Raw genomic sequence first — 22,255 nt, forward strand, 5'->3', positions numbered from 1 at the left:
ACATGTCATTCTGAGCCAAAACAGTATGCACCAAGCCATTTTCTCAGCAAAATGCTCTCATGGTTGACAGAGCTGATCATGGACTGTTGAATATCAGCAGCAATACACAATTGCATTTCTATTGTTTTGTAACTAATTACAGAATACAGTTCACTGATACACTTCTTCACCAGAATGAGTAAAGCCTGAGTCACCTTAGACATAAAAGGAATGTACATGAAAACAGCATACAATAAGTGCAATTTATTGGTGCCCTTGCATTAGCATTATAAAGAAAAATATGTTCAGAATTGTATGTATTGATCAGATGTTTATTGGATTATTTACAATAGGCCAGCATAGCTGAAATATTGATCAACATGAACACTCATGAGAATAAATGGTTACACGTCATTTGACCGGGCAGACGGGTTTGGCCGTGCACTTTTTAGTGAAACTTTTCAATGTTTTGTATTTGGCGTTTTTGTGTGCCTGAAATGCTCTATATTTGAAATGAATAACTATGGCTTACACTATGTTGGGTCTGGCTTCAAAGCATATCCCCCTTTCTTTTTCTTGCTAAAGCCGATTTAGTATTCCAGCATTCCTGCTGCGGTGGTTGCCTGGGAAGCAGTGCAGACAGAGTAGATGTTGGAGTTTCTCCAGTGTCTTACTACAGCTCGATGAGTGGAAAGATAAAAGGAGATGGAAATAATACCCCCCCCCCTTAATCATCACGATGAGTCCCAATGACACAAGCTACATTAACTGTAAGACAACAACCCACACAATAGAATGGCAAAAATATGATTATCCAATGTTCAATTACAAATGCTATAGAACAAAAACCATATAGTGACTATCAGGTGTGTTACAGAAGTTTACAGTCAAAACAACCACAGTTACAGCCACTGTGTCAGACTCCTCAACCTCTGTCACGTACATTATGGTCAGAGCTTGTAACATCCACTGATCCACTGTCCATGATGGTACAGCAGCTTCCTGGCAAGACCCATCCAATGTTCTCCCCAATTGATAAATCATCTTCGCTCTAAATTTCCTCTGCACACGCGTGACATGATCGTAATTTTCGGTGCAGCCGGTCCCCCTGAAATGAAAAGCAGCCACTGCTGTCAGATGTCTTCATTCTTCGGAAAATAGTGTAACGGTAAATTAACACTGGCATCCAGCCATAACACAGAGTTGACAAGGGTTATGTATCGTTCTGCTTGAGCCATCTCACGGTTTGTAAACAAAGCCATATGATGTGCTCATGTGATGACTGTTCAGGTTTTACATATTTAAATGAGTTAAGATTATAAGACTACCAATAGGTGTATGACATTTCCAGCTTTACGTGACGTTGCGTAAAGCTGTTAGTAAATCCTGCCTCCTGGATCCAAATCACATTTTATTTGTCACATACACATGGTTAGAATATGTTAATGTGAGTGTAGCGAAATGCTTGTGCTTCTAGTTCCGACCATGCAGTAATATCTAACAAGTAATCTAACAACTTCACAACAGCTACTTTATACACACAAGTGTAAATGAATGAATAAGAATATGTACATAAACATATATGGATGAGCGATGGCCGAACGGCATAGGCAAGATGCAGTAGATGGGAACAAGTACAGTCTGCACATATGAGATGAGTAATGCAGGGTATGTAAACATTATATAAAGTGGCATTGTTAAAAGTAGCTAGTGATACATTTTATTACATCCAATTTTTAATTATTAAAGTGGTTAGAGATTGAGTCAGTATGTTGGCAGCAGCTACTCAATGTTAGTGATGGCTGTTTAACAGTCTGATGGCCTTGAGATAGAAGCTGTTTTTCAGTCTCTCGGTCCCCGCTTTGATGCACCTGTACTGACCTTGTCTTCTGGATGATAGCGGGATAAACAGGCAGTGGCTCAGGTGGTTCTTGATGATCTTTTTGGCCTTCCTGTGACATCGGGTGGTGTAGGTGTCCTGGAGGGCAGGTAGTTTGCCCCCGGTGATGCGTTGTGCAGACCTCACTACCCTCTGGAGAGCCTTACAGTTGTGGGCGGAGCAGTTGCTGTACCAGGCGGTGATACAGCCCGACAGGATGCTCTCGATTGTGCATCTGTAAAAGTTTGAGTGTTTTTGGTGACAAGCCAAATTTCTTCAGCCTCCTGAGGTTGAAGAGGCGCTGCTGCGCCTTTTTCACCACGTTGTCTGTGTGGGCGGACCATTTCAGTTTGTCCGTGATGTGTACGTCGAGGAACTTGAAGCTTTCCACCTTCTCCACTAATGTCCCGTTGATCAAATCAAATCAAATTGTATTTGTCACATACACATGGTTAGCAGATGTTAATGCGAGTGTAGCGAAATGCTTGTTGATGTGGATAGAGGGCTGCTCCCTCTGCTGTTTCCTGAAGTCCATGATCATCTCCTTTGTTTTGTTGACATTGAGTGTGTGTTTGACACGGGGGGGAGGGGACCAGTAACTTTATGATCAACTTTGTCAATGTACCAGCTAGTCATTTTTCATAATTGGGTCAACCTACAGTACTATTAACTGGTTTCATTTAAATATCAAATTTCGCCGTTCTCTACCTTTTTAAATTGCATTCAAACAGCCATCGATAAAATGCAATTGTTGCCGTAGCTTATGCCTGACCATACCATAACCGCACCGCCACCGTGTTCACAATGTTGACATCAGCAAACCGCTCGTCCACACGCCATGCAGCCCGGTACATTTGAAACCGGGATTCATCTGTGAAGAGCACACTTCTCCAGCGTGCCAGTGGATATCGAAGGTGAGCATTTCCCAACTGAAGTGGGTTTACGACACCAAACTGCAGTCAGATTAAGACCCTGATGAAGACGACCAGCATGCAGATGAGCTTCCATGAGACAGTTTCTGACCGTTTGTGCCGAAATTCTTCGGGTTGTGTAAACCCACAATTTCATTATCTGTCCGGGTGGCTGGTCTCAGACAATCCCACAGATGTGGAGGTCCTGGACTGGCATGGTTACACATGGTCTGCGGTTGTGAGGCCGGTTGGACCTACTGCCAAATTCTCTAAAAGGATGTTGGAGGTGGCTTTTTGTGGAGAAGTTAATAAATAAATTCAATAAATTCAACAATAAATTCTCTGGCAACAGGTCTGGTGGACATTCCTGCGGTCAGCATGCCAATTGCACCCTCCCTCAACTTGAGACATCTGTGACATTGTGTTGTGTGACAACTGCACATTTTTTTGTGGCCTTTTATTGTCCCTAGCACAAGGTGCACCTGTGTAAGGATCATGCTGTTTAATCAACTTCTTGATATGCCACACCTGTCAGGTGGATGAATTATCTTGGCATAGGAGAAATGCTCACTAACAGGGATTTGAGAGAAATAACTTTTTTGTGCGTATATGGAAAATTTCTGGGATCTTTTATGTCATCTCATGAAACACGGGACCAACACTTTACATGTTGCGTTTTGTAAAACACAGAAAAATCACCTTTTTGACTGCACTGGGCCTTTTACTAAGGGGTGAGGCACTAAACAAGAAGACAATGGCTGGCAGTGTAACACTATGCAAAGCATTGTATTACAGTAGATTGCGCAGCAGCAAAATTAACTGCTGCACCAAATTCTGTTAAACACGGCTATTCAGCTATGCTGCGGTTTTACCTGCTGAGAAAACTGCAAATAAATTTGACAATGAATGCATTATGAGTAAAGATCACCACATGACTAATGCAAAAATGATATGTGGATACAGACTGCATTCCATCAAGCCACATTGATATTTAGTGTAGGAGACCATATCGTCGGGACACACTACTAAGTGACAGATTAGCTGGAGGTTTGCAAGAGCACCTTTGTGGCCCATCAGTAGCAAGTTGAGCTCTCATTCCAAGGCTATGTCCGTTTTAGGCTTCTCCTCTGAATCCGTTAGCATGTGCTTTCTGTACATTTATCTGCATTGGGCGGTGTTTATGTAAGGCGTTGCCATGGCAAGGAGCTGGTCCTCCGCAGTATTGCCTGGGCCCACTGTTTCATCTGCGGTCCTGCCTGTTATAGTGGGTTGCCATTGGGATGGGCTGGTCCTTCTGCAGCAAGACCCATTAACCTATTGGATTAGGGCTCATACACTCTGTCAGGCTAGTGAACTGGAGGGGAGCCCTGGGAATGTGTCAGGCAGTTGTGGATACAAGTAAAGGAGGGATGTTCTAACCAGTTTAGTAAGATGGTGAGATAGTTCTAGGCATTTTTGATTAATGTGTTATTTTGTTTATCTCTCAGGTCTGTCCGTCAGCCACCCTCAGTCACCCCTGCGATCATGGAGGCCCAAGCAGGGGAGGAGCCAGGCCCAAGTTGTTCGGCTCCTGCATCACCTGACTCCACCCCCAGCCCACATAGCGAGGCAGTGACCAATGAGCTGCAAGAGCTGTCGCTGCAGCCCGCCCCCAACCTGCTGCCCCTGAGAGATAGGAAAAACGGTGAGTCCCTGTTCTGATTCCAGGCAACTGTCATCAAGCCCACCGATGAGATTAAAACCCTGGTGGACTGACGATATATGGTGCGAAGACCAACCACTTCCATCAGAAAACTACTGGTATGAACTGTAGAAAATGAAAACCAAGACTGAAGCTATGAAGCATGGACAGGTTACTCAGTCTGAGGCTCTGTGTTGTGTAAACACTTCTATAATGCAGGTAGAACTGTAGAAACGTTAGTTTGCTCTCATACTTCTTCTCACTTGGCACAGTACCCACAGTGGTCTCTGGTCAAGGAGGGAGAGTTGTATGGCAAAGTTGTTAGAATTCCAGCTGAAAGAGCTCAATGAGGGGGAGGAGAGTAGTATCTTACCCATGTGCACTCTGGGTCAAAGGGTACCTGGAATGCAGTTTGCGAAAGTGCACTTGAGGAGTAGAAGCTGGTGTGCGGGAATAAAACCCAGCTGAACTTGAGCTTCTCTCATTAAGTCATGAGGAGGAAGAGCTTGTATATGAAATTATTTTTACAGAAATGAGGAAAATAGGAACGTGTGTGTGTGTGTGTCTAGGCGATAAAGTCTAAACATGGGGGCTACTCTCTCCGTTTCAAATCAAAGTTTATTTGTCACGTGCTCTGAATACAACCGGTGTAGACCTTAGAGTGAAATGCTTACTCACAGGCCCTAACTAATAGTGCAATTTAAGTAAAAAATAAGTATTAGGTGAACAATAGATAAGAAAATAAAAAACAGTAAAAAGACAGTGAATAATAACAGTAGCGAGGCTATATACAGTAGCGAGGCTATATACAGTAGCGAGGCTATATACAGTAGCGAGGCTATATACAGTAGAGAGGCTGTTACGAATCCTTTTTGGCCCGACAGTTTTGGGGGGATGGTAATGAGACCCGTAACATAACTCATGCAAATTATTATTGTGACAAAGTAAAAGTGTGAACGAAATAACAGAAATCTACCGTCAAACTCCAGGTTAATTTATAAACACACGGTAATGGGGGGGGGGGGGGGGGGAGCAGGAAAAGGGGCTGAGCTGGACCCAAGGAAAGAAACAATAAATATACAAAAACACCCCTAAGCTAGACTAGCGTACTTTAACAACAGCTAACTAACTAACCAAAAATACAGTGGGTGGTCCGCCCAGTTCTAACTAGTGTATTTAACAAAGTTCACCTACGGGTAGTGTATGCCCATGGGCGACTTGTCTTGGTTTCCCCCTTTTCCCACCAGCAACAAACAAACACCATAACCAAAAACAATACTCACAGGTGATGACAAAGTACTATGGAGGTGCTCAAACAAAAGAGAGGTTAAGACACAAAGCGAGAGTGAAACACAGAGACCTACAGACATGGCATTTACAGAGAGATTGAGCTCTAGAGCAAACAAATGATGGGGTTTTTAAACCATGGGAAAGGAACTGTGATAGGATAGGAAACAGGAGGAGGTGTGTCTTCTGATTGATGATTGATTGTTAACTGATTGGGGAGTGATGATTTTCACCTGTGAGGGGAGAAGGAGAGAAAAGAAACACACACACACAGGATAACTGTATCCATAACAGAGGCTATATACAGTAGTGAGGCTATATACAGTAGTGAGGCTATATACAGTAGAGAGGCTATAACATTAGCAAGGCTATATACAGTAGCGAGGCTGTATACAGTAGCGAGGCTGTATACAGTAGCGAGGCTATATACAGTAGCGAGGCTATATACAGTAGCGAGGCTATATACAGTGCCTTGCGAAAGTATTCGGCACCCTTGAACTTTGCGACCTTTTGCCACATTTCAGGCTTCAAACATAAATGTATAAAACTGTATTTTTTTGTGAAGAATCAACAACAAGTGGGACACAATCATGAAGTGGAACGACATTTATTGGATATTTCAAACTTTTTTAACAAATCAAAAACTGAAAAATTGGGCGTGCAAAATGATTCAGCACCCTTAAGTTAATACTTTGTAGCGCCACCTTTTGCTGCGATTACAGCTGTAAGTCGCTTGGGGTATGTCTCTATCAGTTTTGCACATCGAGAGACTGACATTTTTTCCCATTCCTCCTTGCAAAACAGCTCGAGCTCAGTGAGGTTGGATGGAGAGCATTTGTAAACAGCGGTTTTCAGTTCTTTCCACAGATTCTCGATTGGATTCAGGTCTGGACTTTGACTTGGCCATTCTAACAGTTGGATATGTTTATTTTTTAACCATTCCATTGTAGATTTTGCTTTATGTTTTGTTGGAAGACAAATCTCTGTCCCAGTCTCAGGTCTTTTGCAGACTCCATCAGGTTTTCTTCCAGAATGGTCCTGTATTTGGCTCCATCCATCTTCCCATCAATTTTAACCATCTTCCCTGTCCCTGCTGAAGAAAAGCAGGCCCAAACCATGATGCTGCCACCACCATGTTTGACAGTAGGGATGGTGTGTTCTGGGTGATGCGCTGTGTTGCTTTTACGACAAACATAACGTTTTGCATGGTTGCCAAAAAGTTCAATTTTGGTTTCATCTGACCAGAGCACCTTCTTCCACATGTTTGGTGTGTCTCCCAGGTGGCTTGTGGCAAACTTTAAACAACACTTTTTATGGATATCTTTAAGAAATGGCTTTCTTCTTGCCACTCTTCCATAAAGGCCAGATTTGTGCAATATACGACTGATTGTTGTCCTATGGACAGAGTCTCCCACCTCAGCTGTAGATCTCTGCAGTTCATCCAGAGTGATCATGGGCCTCTTGGCTGCATCTCTGATCAGTCTTCTCCTTGTATGAGCTGAAAGTTTAGAGGGATGGCCAGGTCTTGGTAGATTTGCAGTGGTCTGATACTCCTTCCATTTCAATATTATCGCTTGCACAGTGCTCCTTGGGATGTTTAAAGCTTGGGAAATATTTTTGTATCCAAATCCGGCTTTAAACTTCTTCACAACAGTATCTCGGACCTGCCTGGTGTGTTCCTTGTTCTTCATGATGCTCACTGCGCTTTTAACGGACCTCTGAGACTATCACAGTGCAGGTGCATTTATACGGAGACTTGATTACACACAGGTGGATTGTATTTATCATCATTAGTCATTTAGGTCAACATTGGATCATTCAGAGATCCTCACTGAACTTCTGGAGAGAGTTTGCTGCACTGAAAGTAAAGGGGCTGAATAATTTAGCACGCCCAATTTTTCCGTTTTTGATTTGTTAAAAAAGTTTGAAATATCCAATAAATGTCATTCCACTTCATGATTGTGTCCCACTTGTTGTTGATTCTTCACAAAAAAATACAGTTTTATATCTTTATGTTTGAAGCCTGAAATGTGGCAAAAGGTCGCAAAGTTCAAGAGGGCCGAATACTTTCGCAAGGCACTGTACAGTAGCGAGGCTATAACAGTAGCGAGGCTATATACAGTAGTGAGGCTATATACAGTAGTGAGGGCTATAACAGTAGTGAGGCTATATACAGTAGCGAGGCTATATACAGTAGTGAGGCTATAACAGTAGTGAGGCTATATACAGGCACCAGTTAGTCGGGCTGATTGAGGTAGTATGTACATGTAGGTACGGTTGAAGTGACTATGCATATATAATATACAGAAGGTAGCAGTTAGCGTAAAAGAGGGGTTGGTGGGTGGCGGGACACAATGCAGATAGTTCTCATAGCCAATGTGCGGGGGCACCGGTTAGTCGGGCTAATTGAGGTAGTATGTACATGAATGTATAGTTAAAGTGACTATGCATATATGATAAATAGAGAGTAGCACAGCGTAAAAGAGGGTTTGGGGGGTACCATTTCATTACCTGTTCAGAGGTCTTATGGCTTGGGGGTAAAAGCTGTTGAGAAGCCTTTTGGTTCATGGATTACAATTCTGAGCAACAAACACAGTCAGCAGCACTGGAAACATTGAAAAGCACTTTGTTCCACCAAGTCACACTAGCATCCTTAACCACGAGCATCTCAGCGAGGGGAAGCTGTGAGACAAGCACATTTTAAAAAGAGCAGCATGATATCATGAGCAATACAAGTCTGAGTTAATCGTGTTCTCTTTTTCCACTCTCCTCACCCTTTCCACTCATGCTATCATCAGATGCAGTCCCATTCCCTGAGCTGTGTGAGTTTACATAGTTAACATTTTATTACCGCAGCCAAAGCAGCAAACTGCAGCTCTAACTTTATTATCCCTGTGCGTACACGCCCATGCTTAGTGTTGTAGTAGTGAACTACATGTAGTTCAACTAGGCATTTAACTCTGTTTTGCAGTAGCTTGGTGGTAGTTGAACTCAATTCAGATCTTGGTAGTGTTTTCAGTAGGTCATAACTTTTTTGCCTTGAGGCTAGCTACTGGAACGACATGACTTTTTCAGCTGAAAGATAACATTTGTGAAGTAGGCAATTTCCTTTATATTTTGGGATCAGGCCTGTCTAATTCTCACTTGAAACAAAGTTTGTGTGTTTAATAGGCTAAATTAAACATTCTGTTAACTTCTGACCCCAGATTCATCTGTTCTTGCAATTTGTAGTCTGATATTTCAGATTTAGATATGATTATTTATCACAAAGTACTTTGGATGTAATTAACCTCTTGTTCAAAGTAACTTTAGTTCAGTAAACTATATTTTTCTTAAGGGTTGCTTTAATGTAGCTTATCTTCTTCCAGTGTGAAGTAATTGGTAGCTTGATAAACTATATTTTCAGAGTAGCTTCCTCAACACTGCACATGCTCAGTTGTTTTAGGAATTTAAAGGTTACATACTTGTCCCAATATTTCACTGAAGGTGCAGGCAGCTCAACATGACTGTTTAATGACAAAGTTGGCCTGGATCCAACCACTTTGCCAAGGAGGAGGCCTGAGAGATCAAGTGTGTAGTGGTTGTCGAGGAACTGCACTCACACCCAGACCACCCAGACCGCAGTTGTAATTTGAATCACAGCAGGGCTAGACACTGCTGCCCTGACACTATGTTCTACTCCACTCTGATCTCCATCTTACTCTGTGACTAAATGTTCACCAATGGATAGCATGCTAATTGGGGTGTATGGGTCAGTGTACGTTTGCCGATAAGCAAGCACACAGAGGCTCCATTATGAGTGAGCATGCTCTGCACCTTTAGTCTGCTGTTCTGACAGGTGAGGGGAGAAGTGTGAAGTGTCTGTAGGAAGTCAGGTGTGATGAGGTGCCTGGGTCGTGTTTAATAGGTCACGGCACACCACAGATAAACCTTTCCTAATGGGAAGCAGACATCTGTGCTCTTAATGAACTAGTTCAGCTAGTTCCTCCACGTTTAAAAATGTTTTGTCTCCTACTGACACTGTTCCACACAGAGCACTGAGTTGATTCTCAGCATAGACACACACACATTGATTGAATATCCGAAACATACCATATACTTGCAGTGAAGCCGCTCAACAACTACATACCAGTCATCCAACAGAAGCATCCGGGGTCAATGCCCTGCTCAAGGGCACATTGATAGATCCCCCACTAGGCCAAAAAACGTTATCCCGAACCCTCCAAGACGTCTGTTGTTAACATGGAAACAGAAATGTCTTCCTGATGTTTATCTGAAATAATCATGCTCGAGGAGCCTTACATAGCAGAGAATAATAAACCGATTGAGTGATGTGTGTGTTTTTCTATAATCGTGTGGGTGTTGGCATGTGGATTTTGGGATAATAGCCGCCGGAAGTTATGTTCTTGACATAGATATATCCTCAATTCCTTATGTGTTCATATTTTGATGTGTTTACACATCTATGGTAATCAAGGCTGTCAAACGAGAGAAGGGAGGCGAAGGGAGAACAGAGGTTAATGGAAGGGGGTGACGGGAAGGGAGGAAAAAGATTATGAACGAGGGGCAGCAAAGAGTGAGAGAGAGAGATGAGATCAAGAGCCATATAAAGTCCACTGTTATCAGTCCAAAATGTGTATTTTTTTTCAACTGTGAAATATTAGTGGAAAACCTTGACACCTGAACCATATAGCTGACCTCATGTACTGTGAATGTGATTGACCAGGAATAAGGGACGTGACGCGCGTGACAGTAAGGATGACTGCACGGTGAGTTCATAAGAGTTCAATCACCCTGAAGTCCTATGAACCCTACTTGCTCTTTCATCTCTGGCCCTGAACAACACATGCTGCCAGATATACACAGCAGCTGGATTGATCATCGTGGACTATTAGAAATATCAGTGTCGCTTGGAATGATACACGCTGCCATCTATTGGCTGACAGATACACTACAACTGGCCATACAGCATTGGAGGAAGGACAGGGAACTGAAGTACTGTGGCACATCACATATATATTGATATTTGCATGCGTGCATCATGTCCTATGAATCAGGAGATGAGGTTCATTTTCAAACCTTGGAAATTCTCTTAATGTGATTGAAATGTCTGTTTCAGTGTAAACTTGGGTTTTTATGTGTTCAAATGCACTGAGGATATTGAACAGGTTCTAGATCCCTAACCCAAGATATGTGTGGAGTCGGGTTGTGTGTGTGCAGGGATATCTGCGAGTAACCCTAGCCGCCGTCTGCACCAGTTAAGGGTAGCTGGATATAGCCCCCATAGCCAGCTGGCCTACTATTTAAAACAGTCAGCCCGGGGGAGGGGGAGGGGTCTCACATTCTGGAGCCCAGGTCCAGAGAGAAGGAGTTAATTTGAGACTTGTTTACCGCACCCTTCCTCCTGAGTAAGACCTCGATGAAGAGGTGTGAAGGCAGCAGCAGTAACTGTTTGAATATGGACTCCATCTTGTTTCAAACACAGTAGGCCCACCAGATATTGAGACGCCAGGGCCCAGTTTCCAAAAAGCATATTAAGTTCATGGTTAGAACCTTTGTAGTAGCATGGTTAGATTTCCAAGCTGTTCCCCAAAAGCCTTGTTACTAAAGATGCACCTCAAAGCGCTCTTTATTTACCGACGGCCTCATACCACTCTTAACAGCTAAGTGTGTCGTTAGATGCTTTTGTTGCCCTTCGGCTTCACTTTATACACAGATCTCCACTAAACATAGAAACAAGATGTTTATCTGTCTCTGTGACTGCAGATAACATCAGAACAAAGTTGACTACAAATACAAAGTTGCCAGTGTTTTTGTAATTGTTACAAACAAGCGAAGGATAAAACGATGCTTCAAATGAACACTGAGATTCATACAGTATAGGCTCTAGGGCTATATATTGAAATCGTATTGAGTTTTATTTACAGTAGCTAATTGTAGGTTACTTTCTGTCATTTTTGACTCAATATATTTTGATGTGTAACAATGTGCGCAATTATATGCCCAAACTGATTTAGTGCATTATTATCGGGTTAGCATTCAAATAAGCCACCTCATTATTTGCAGCCATAATGTGGTAATATATCTCTCAAGCAGCTGATCCGTCATCAGTATTTAGAAATAATTAGTATGTTAAGGTAAGATTTGAATGGAGAAAGGTAATCTGAGAGCAGCGCTCCCTTTCTTTCAATCCTATCAGTATTGCCACATGCTCTAACGACCCACTTAGCGAATGTTCTCTCTCTGTGGTGTTTTGGGAAACTCATGTTAGATCTTCTGCCGTTGTAGGGATTCATCGTTAAAATACTCATTAGTTCCATCGCTATCGGGAAACCAGGCCCAGGCCAGTATCAGATACCCTAGCGGTACCCTGATTACACGCAGTTAATGATGACAATTATCAGTGTCTGTTGCCTCTGGCTCTGAAGATCATCATTTCTCCTCAGCGATGTCCTAGCACTTCCATTTAAAGACCCCCCCACCCCCCCCTCCAAGACTGCTTCTAGGAGATATGATGGAACTGCCAGAGGTCAACTCTGTATACAGTTTCCTTCTCTCAGAAGTCATAAGGCTTCAGTACTTTATAAGCATGTACAGTAGGATTGTCAAGTAGCCTCACAGAATAGTTTTTTTCTCTAGCTATTTCGTGTTTTCTTTGGGGCTTATCAGCAAGGAATTGGTTGGATTGTTTGGCAATAGCGAGAATTGGTTTGCATTTAGTACTGGGCTATGGGATGATGTTGACCCTAGATTCTTAACTTACAGTTAATTTGACCTTGACCTTGCATAGTTCTGAGCATAACCATCACTGATCTAGTAGTCAGAGGATGCCCACAGGGAGCTCTATTTCAGTCTGATAAACATGGATTATTACCACTTTCACTGAAACAGCAGAATGCAACTTTAGGTATTTTGGATATGCTTAGAGCCCCTGTGAGTTATTAGCTTTTCCTATCATCAGTATTTATGACACACACACACACACACAAAAAAAAAGCAGGACTATCCCTGCAAGCATATGGTTGGTGCCTTATCTGCAGCAAGGGGGATCAGAGTCTTGATTGATTTTCCCCTTCCTTGTCAAAGTGAGCTTTGCCTGAGGATTGTGCATCCTGATTCCAGCGCCTCTCTCTCTCACACACACACACACACACACACACACACACACACACACACACACACACACACACACACACACACACACAGTTTGTTGGCATCTGTAAATAGTCTCTTATGTTCACCTTTATTGTGGCCGGCTCTATGAAGCTAGGCCATTACACAAATCTGTTCTAAAACACAAAGTGAATACCAATAATAATCAACAAGAGCTTCCCTGGGGATTTTCTCTACCTCACATAGTTCTTTGACCCCCAAGCTAGTTCTCAACTTTATTTTAGCTCACCTGATCCACCATCTAAGTGAATACAAATGGTAACTTTGGCAGTACACATAGCTGTAGGCTGCATTTCTGTTTTTAAATGTCTGTTTTGACAGTTTTTGTACTTCATCTTTAGAAAATGATTTTAGGGCTTTGATTAGCATTGATGTTTTAATGAGAAGTGGCAGACCACAACGTGTTTCACATTTTAAAGTTCTCACTCTCTGTCACTGCCTTCTTGTATTAGCAAATGTTTTGCTTACAAAAGTCAAACGGTGAAGACTGAAACCGTCAAAGACTCAGTCTTGGCTTTGGGACAACACGTGTTTATGTTTGGGGATCTGTGTGATGGCAGCTTCTTCCCTGGGGCCATTATGGTGTCTGCCTACATCAGGGGTACTGTGTGAGGCCATTATGGTGTCTGCCTACATCAGGGGTACTGTGTGAGGCCATTATGGTGTCTGCCTACATCAGGGGTACTGTGTGAGGTCATTATGGTGTCTGCCTACATCAGGGTACTGTGTGTGGCCATTATGGTGTCTGCCTACATCAGGGGTACTGTGTGGGGCCATTATGGTGTCTGCCTACATCAGGGGTACTGTGTGGGGCCATTATGGTGTCTGCCTACATCAGGGGTACTGTGTGAGGCCATTATGCTGTCTGCCTACCTGAGGGTACTGTGTGGGGCCATTATGGTGTCTGCCTACATCAGGGGTACTGTGTGGGGCCATTATGCTGTCTGCCTACCTCAGGGTACTGTGTGGGGCCATTATGCTGTCTGCCTCAAGTACTAATTGAGAAGTTCCGGCCCCACAAATCTCCTAGGGGGCAAAGGTCCGGATGTATATTGTCATTTATCGGCGTTATAACAAACCCCCACCTTGCAACCCATGTGGAAAATCTTGCAGTTTTAAAGCTAATTTCCCACAATTCTACACATTTTACATGGGGCAGAGCATTTTATTCTGTTGCTTTTTAAAGCAATTTTTCTGCAATTCTACAAATGTTTCCATGTCTTATGTGTGTTTATATGATACCAGGGGTCAATGCCTGACCTACTTCTAAAAAATAAACTCAGCAAAAAAAGAAATGTCCCTTTTTCAGGACCCTGTCTTTAAAAGATAATTCGTATAAATTCAAATAACTTCTCAGATCTTCATTGTAAAGGGTTTAAACACTGTTTCCCATACTTATTCGATGAACCATAAACAATTAATGAACATGCACCTGTGGAACGGTCATAAGACACTAACAGTTTACAGGCGGTAGGCAATTAAGGTCACAGTTATGAACACTTAGGACACTAAAGAGGCCTTTCTACTGACTCTGAAAAACACCAAAAGAAAGATGCCCAGGGTCCCTGCTCATCTGTGTGAATGTGCCTTAGGCATGCTGCAAGGAGGCATGAGGACTGCAGATGTGGCCAGGGCAATAAATGTGTAACAACACCTGCATAGGATCGGTACATCCGAACATCACACCTGCGGGACAGGTACAGGATGGCAACAACAACTGCCCGAGTTACACCAGGAATGCACAATCCCTCCATCAGTGCTCAAGACTGTCCGCAATAGGCTGAGAGAGGCTGGACTGAGGGCTTGTAGGCCTGTTGTAAGGCAAGTCCTCACCAGACATCACCGGCAACAACGTTGCCTATGGGCACAAACCGTCGCTCGACCAGACAGGACTGGCAAAAGGTGCACTTCACTGACGAGTTACGGTTTTGTCTCACCAGGGGTGTTGGTCGGATTCGCGTTTATTGTCGAAGGAACGAGCGTTACACTGAGGCCTGTAGTCTGGAGCGGGATCAATTTTAGGGTCCGTCATGGTCTGGGGCGGTGTGTCACATCATCATCGGACTGAGCTTGTTGTCATTGCAGGCAATCTCAACACTTCCTGCAGGCTCATCCTGGCATGACCCTTCAGCATGACAATGCCACCAGCCATACTGCTCGTTCTGTGTGTGATTTCCTGCAAGACAGGAATGTCAGTGTTCTGCTATGGCCAGCGAAGAGCCCGGATCTCAATCCCAATGAGCACGTCTGGGACCTGTTGGATCGGAGGGTGAGGGCTAGGGCCATTTACCCCAGAAATAACCGGGAATTTGCAGGTGCCTTGGTGGAAGAGTGGGGTCACATCTCACAGCAAGAACTGGCAAATCTGGTGCAGTCCATGAGGAGGAGATGCACTGCAGTACTTAATGCAGCTGGTGGCCACACCAGATACTGACTGTTACTTTTGATTTTGACCCCCCCTTTGTTCAGGGACACATTATTCCATTTTTGTTAGTCACATGTCTGTGGAACTTGTTCAGTTTGTCTCAGTTAGGGAATCTTGTTATGTTCATACAAATATTTACACATGTTAAGTTTGCTGAAAGTAAACGCAGTTGACAGTGAGAGGACCTTTCTTTTTTTTGCTGAGTTTATATTTATTTATTTTGTAGTCTGGACTGCGGCCTGTATTGACCCCGTTCTGGGACCGGATCCAGACCGCAAGTCCACCAGCTGAGTATGGGGCGTCTAGATCGTGCACAAAGCTCACAGGTGTGCTCTCTTATGTTGTCACTAATGAGCAGAGGTCCCAGGTGCCAAGGGGGAAGTATTTTATTGTGGTTTGGAGGAAAAGGTTTAGCTGAAGTGTGTCGGTGTCTGTCAATGGCAGAGTGAGTGGGTGCAGCAACAGCTGTGACAGTGCTTGATCAAGGATTCACAGGCATTTGACACACACTCACAGACCCACACACTCACCTCACTCACTCGTCTTGCTGCAGTAGATACTGGCTCTTGAAACTCATAGCAGCTGTACATTTCCACTTCAAGTCAGTGTTTCTTTTTTTAAATCTTTTTCTTTTTTTTTTTTTTTTTTTCAATAAGATTTGGCCATTTTTCTGAACTATTCAGAACTTTGTTTGCTAAAAAACGAGAAAGAGGAGAGGTCAGCGAGAACACAGTTGGAAACTTCAATCTTCTCATGATTTTTGTCACTTGCACAAGGACCATTTCTATTCTAATGCTCTTATTTTGGTCCATCGGACGATATCCTGCATTAATATATTTAGCAGAATCTCTGTGACTTTTCCAAAATCCATATTGACTGGACTGTATTGGACTGAGCTGAACAGAGAATTCTATTTTTGTTACATTTGAATGTTTTTGGACACTATTTTAATGTATTTATTTTATGGGACCACCGTCTTTCAGTAATAATTATTTATTGTTTTGAACCTGATCACCATGCTGGACACCAACCCGACCCTTCACACAGACCCCACCTCTTTTGGGCCCCCTCCAATCAGCAACAGCATGGATAAGCAACGCATACGATTGGAGTTAGAACGCCGGGCTTGTCAGAGCCTGAGGGAAGGTGGGACTCATATTACTCACACATACACACAAACTCTTTATAATATGAGATGTGGAAGATATGGTTTCATTAATATCATTGTTTGGTTATATATTTTTTTCAACAGATCTTTTTGATATAGCATCATTATGGAGAATTATTATCCTTACTCTTCCGTACTTGGCTTTTGTTTCATAGCTCCCCATAAAACACACCCAGCTATACAGTTGAGTTTTTCTCAGTGAATCGTGTGTATTGAGTTATGCTGCTCAGGCCGGCTGAGTGGGTGTCTGGTGTCTTCTGGGCTGCTGGTCAGATACTAAGTGGACCTTCTGGCCCCGGTACAGATGGGGCAGCGCCAGGACTCTGTGCCCAGTGGACAATGCTCAGGCACCTGAGGGTGCTGCCATGGCCGTGACACCAACTGAGTTGGAGCAAAAAGAGCCTGAACAGACTTAGTCGTGACGCACTGAGAATCTCTCACTGACTTTTAGAGAAACATAAATGTGCTGTGAGGCAGATATGCTGTCCCACTGAGTTAAGGTGAGGAATACTGAGACTGATGAAGATACTGTGGTGTTTAGTGTTACAGAGACAGATTTAGATACTAAGACACAGATGGACACTAAGGGAAAACAGGGACAGGCTTGAGACACTGAGATGGACTTGGAACCATTGAGACAGACTGTGATTTACCGAGAAGTTATTTGCACCGAGACGTGCAGTCTTCCAGAGACACTGTACGATGAGGTAACCCACAGGCACCTGCCTTGGCAGCCGGTTTGACTTCATAGTTTCAGAGGTGGACAGCATACCTTGACCCTGATTGAGGAGGGTGTCTGTTCACATGTTCACATCCCTTCATGCAGCCAGGCTGAGCCCAGGCCTTAGATTTCTGCTTCGGAGCAGTTTGAGTGTCGGGTGATTTTACAGTAATATTCCCTGTAACTCAACAGGCTGGGCCGGGCAGAGAGATCGAGTTCCCAGACATTACAGTGTGGTTCACAAATAGAAACCAGCAGGGAGAGGATGGGTTTCATCTCAGGGTTGGGATGGAGGGAATGGAAGGTTTTGAAAATATTTTCAAAGAAGTAAACGATTGAATAGGCAATGTAGAAAAAGTGCACAGGAAGCTTTGCAGTGACGCACAGAGAAAGGTGACAATACATAATAAATTGAGCACAAAGGGAGATATGGAGAGGGGCAGGTGTTAGGAAAATGTAATGTTCTCGTTTACATCACATTGAGGTACTGAGAACGGTAATTAATTCAAATTGTGGCATTTCAGAGTGAGCATTTGCCTAGAAAAGATTCTGTATAAGCAGCTGGCATCATCCCCCTGTCAGTCCTTGGCACAACTAGCAAATCATTTGTCGCTGGAGGAGTGTCTGTGTTTGTGCGTGCACCCCTCCCCCCCCCCCCCCCCCCCGTATGCCCATTTAATCTTGTCTCCTGTCGAGGGGACTATTGGGAGTCCTACGTCAAGCGGCCATATAAGAAAAAAAAAGGATGATTTGGCCAAGGCGGCGACAGCCAGGACTGTCAGAAATGTTGACGCTGGTCAGAGATGTGATAAACGCAGAGGCTGAGCTCAGAGAGAAATGGAAACCATGAGAAAGAAGTCCCACATCGCCCACACTGATCTCCCTCTGACCTATTAGTCAGTATGCTTCCCTGTGGTTCACATGTAGGCAGCAGACCAGCTACAAACACAACTACCTAAGGAGGTGCACACAAGCATCACTTTGTGTACAGTCTAATGGACTGGTCCAACAATCATACTCTCACACATGAACACCAGGCCACATACTGTATGGATATGTAGTACACTGTAACAGCTTAACTCTCCCTTGCATGTACAGTATCACATCTCTAATTTCATGAAAACTGCTTATGCGCGTACTGAGATGTAGGTTTACTTTACCTCACATCTGACAAGAATCACTTACATGAGTTCACTCAGCTCGCTGTGGCTGAAGTGTAAACACGGGATAGCAATGATGATGTGATGCAGAGAACATGGTCTCCATCGCTAGCTTTCTGTGTTCGTTCTATTGGTCTAGCTGAGATTAGGCAGCTGTTAGCAAGACACATTTATTCATGTCATACACATTTAGTCAGTACAGAAGTGTTACCATTTATCTGTACACATACTCCTCTCAATATAACACCTCATTCTATTTTGAATTGTGAGTGATGAATGTGGGCCTTCCTGTTTTTACAAGAAGCCCTCTGCATTAGCATTGTTAAAGCCATGCGGAAGTGTCGTCCTCTCTATCTCTCTCTGTGTGGTAGAAGTTGTCAAAACGCGACAACCCGGCTGCTGTGTGAATGTAGAAACAGGAAGCGCGTGTGTGTGTTTGTGACAGGGACCGTCTGCCCGCTATTTCTCCTCCCTGCCTCTGATGATAACCTCTGTATCGGCTGTCAGACGACTCTGTGGGAGGGGGAGAGGAGAGAGCCAGAAGAGCAGTGAGTAGGGTACTCTTCAACTCTTGGCTTCAACCTCCCAGAAAGATGCACTATATTAATTTACAACACGGCTGTAACCGGCCTTGTATTTCCTCCCAAGGAGAAGAGCACGGAACAGAAACTGACTGTAGGGCGTTTGAGTTTTCACTATTGGTTGTTTCCCTTGCTGGTTTTGTCTGTAGTGTACTCACCTGACCTCTTGCTGTCCCTCTTATGCAGTGCTCCAGCTCAAACTCCAGCAGAGACGGACCCGTGAGGAGCTGGTCAGCCAGGGGATCATGCCACGTAAGTAACACTCTCCCGTCCGTTAAACTGCCTCATCCCCAAACAAATCTCCCCTTCCCCTAGCTGCTACCTCACCTCATTAGCTTGCTTTTCAAAGTGAATGGATAGCTTGTTGACCTAACCTCACGCCCATAAGAATCAGTACAGCTACTCCTATTGTAGTCACCTCACTTGTTTCATAACAGGCACTTAATATACAACCGTATAGTATCTTACATGGCTGTACGCATCTCAATGCTTTGCTTCATGTTCTAAGGTTCGAGAGATCCTGATGATTATGCTTGTGGTTAAATCGGCGGCGTCTTTTTTTCTGAGAAATGCCGTTGTCAGTCTTCAAAGCAAAGTGGATCGAGCTCCTTCGACTTTTGAATGCTAAACTCATTCAGTGTGTACTGGGGCCTGTGCGTTTAATTCATTGCCCCATTTAATTTTGAGCTGTTACACTTGTTCTATTCATTGCACAGTCAATGAATGTTCACGTTACTAAGATAGACTTCCTCTCTGTTTCACACGAGTTAGTTCCAGGAACCTTTTTTACCTTTACGAACCCATTTACGTCCTCTAACTATATTTAGGACAATATCGGAATGCGCCACAGAACACATTTTGTTTGGTATAAATGCATGAAATTTGGTATCAACATAGTAAATACAGGTGACCTGATCTTAGCACAAATATGGCAAATATATGATTCAACTCATTGTTTGTGAACTACGGCTGTTTCTGTATTGTACTATATTTAGTCTTTGGACACATGGGGTTACTGTTTTTTACACAATTCATGAATAAAGTCATGTAAATATGTTCAAATGATCAGATCTTAATAGTTGTATAGATTGCCTGGACCTTATATTAGGGATGCACAATATATCGGTGAACATATCGTAATCGGACGATATTAGTTAAAAATGCCCGTATCGGCCTATGTCTAGTTTAACGCCCGATTGTACAAAACCCATGTCAAAGCTGATGTGCATACCTATATAATGAAGGTACATGACTAATGACGCCACGTAAAATGTTGCGCTATACATGCAACACAGCATTCCTAAACTAGCCCACAATGTCTGCTGTGTGGATCGAGCAGTCAACAAGTCAAGCAGTCATTTGAAAGAGTAACAAAATTTCAGCGAGACGACTCAAAGGCGAAATCCATTAAAGCCAAGATAATATAACCTCTATATTTAACCATTCTCTGCCGTGGGTAATGTTGGCTTTCGTTTCCAATACCGCGTTGGTAATAAAGCATCATTTGTTTGACTACAACTTCTGGGGTAGTTAGCTTTAGCTTGGTACCTAGCTAGCACCAATACAACCAGCCTGAAAACAATGACCAGTAAAAACTGGTCATTTTCATTATTCTTAGCATTGAAATAGGTTTTTATTATGTTTTACTGGTAATGGTGACATGCGTAAATGCCAACCAAATAACCTTTTGTGTGTGTGACCTTTTTATTTAATTAGGCAAGTCAGTTAAGAACAAATTCTTGGGACTGCCAATCACTGCCAATCACGGCCGGATGTGATAGAATCTGGATTCAAACCAAGGACTGTAGTGACGCCTCTTGCACTGAGATGCAGTGCCTAAGACAGCTGCGTCCATGTGTGTGTGTGTTAACTATTTAACTCTACTAGAATGCTTAAAAGGGCGCTAAAATTTGTAAAAGCAGTTATCGGCATCGTTTTGGTTTTTTTTTGCAAGGAAAATATTGGATATCGGTATCGGCCAAAAAAGAAACATACTCTCACTGTCAACTGAGTTTATTTTCAGCAAACTTAACATGTAAATATTTGTATGAACATAATATAGTTCTTGCTGTGAGATGTTACCCCACTCTTCCACCAAGGCACCTGCCAGTTCCCGGACATTTCTGGGGGGAATGGCTCTAGCCCTCATCCTCGGATCCAATAGGTCCCAGATGTGCTCAATGGGATTGAGATCCAAGCACTTCGCTGGCCATGGCAGAAGACTGACATGCCTGTCTTGCAGGAAATCACGCACAGAATGAGCAGTATGGCTGGTGGCATTGTCATGCTGGAGGGTCATGTCAGGATGATCCTGCAGGAAGGGTACCACATGAGGGAGGAGGATATCTTCCCTGTAACGCACAACGTTGAGATTGCCTGCAATGGCAACAAGCTCAGTCTGATGATGCTATGACACACCGCCCCAGGCCATAAAGGACCCTCCACCTCGATCCCACTCCAGAGTACAGGCCTCAGTGTAACGCTCATTCCTTCGAAGATAAGCGCGAATCCGACCATCACCCCTGGTGAGACAAAACCGCGACTCATCAGAGAAGAGCACTTTTTTGGCAGTCCTGTCTGGTCCAGCGACGGTGGGTTTGTGCCCATAGGTGACGTTGTTGCCGGTGATGTCTGGTGAGGACCTGCCTTACAACAGGCCTACAAGCCCTCAGTTCAGCCTCTCTCAGCCTATTGCGGACAGTCTGATCGCTGATGGATTGTGCGTTCCTGGTGTAACTCGGGTAGTTGTTGTTGCCATCCTGTACCTGTCCCACAGGTGTGATGTTCGGATGTACAGATCCTGTGCAGGTGTTGTTACACGTGGTCTGCCACTGTGAGGACAATCAGCTGTCTATCCCGTCTCCCTGTAGTGCTGTTTCAGGCATCTCAAAGTACGGACATTGCAATTTATTGCCCTGGCCACATCTGCAGTCATCATGCATCCTTGCAGCATGCCTAAGGCACGTTCATGTAGATGAGCAGGGACACTAGGCATCTTTCTTTTGGTGTTTTTGAGTCCGTAGAAAGGCCTCTTTAGTGTCCTACATTTTCATAACTGTGACCTTAATTGCCTACAGTTGAAGTCAGAAGTTTACATACACCTTAGCCAAATACATTTAAACTGACTTTTTCACAATTCCTGACATTTAATCAGAGTAAAAATTCCCTGTCTTAGGTCAGTTAGGATCACCACTTTATTTTAAGAATGTCAAATGTCAGAATAATTATTTATTTCAGCTTTTATTTCCTTCATCACATTCCCAGTGGGTCAGAAGTTTACATACACTCAA

The 22,255-nt window shown here is 43.5% G+C and overlaps 1 protein-coding gene across 8 annotated transcripts in view; it reads left to right on the forward strand.

Annotated features, from left to right (window-relative positions):
* LOC109898572 (myocardin-related transcription factor A-like) overlaps positions 1 to 22,255 on the forward strand; it is a 51,017-nt gene that overhangs the window by 7,096 nt on the left and 21,666 nt on the right. For 3 of the 8 annotated variants that reach the window (XM_031827549.1, XM_031827552.1, XM_031827550.1), the window contains 2 exons: positions 4,257 to 4,453; positions 19,152 to 19,217. In XM_031827549.1, the coding sequence (XP_031683409.1) occupies positions 4,294 to 4,453; positions 19,152 to 19,217 (226 nt within the window). In that variant the 5' untranslated portion in view covers positions 4,257 to 4,293. Of the gene's footprint in view, positions 1 to 4,256; positions 4,454 to 16,026; positions 16,482 to 18,812; positions 19,060 to 19,151; positions 19,218 to 22,255 lie in introns of those variants that run through there. The other 5 variants (XM_031827551.1, XM_031827555.1, XM_031827557.1 and 2 more) reach the window with 5 other exon arrangements.

The sequence above is a fragment of the Oncorhynchus kisutch genome, linkage group LG6, assembly GCF_002021735.2.
Source record: "Oncorhynchus kisutch isolate 150728-3 linkage group LG6, Okis_V2, whole genome shotgun sequence".
Classification (NCBI taxonomy): domain Eukaryota; kingdom Metazoa; phylum Chordata; class Actinopteri; order Salmoniformes; family Salmonidae; genus Oncorhynchus; species Oncorhynchus kisutch.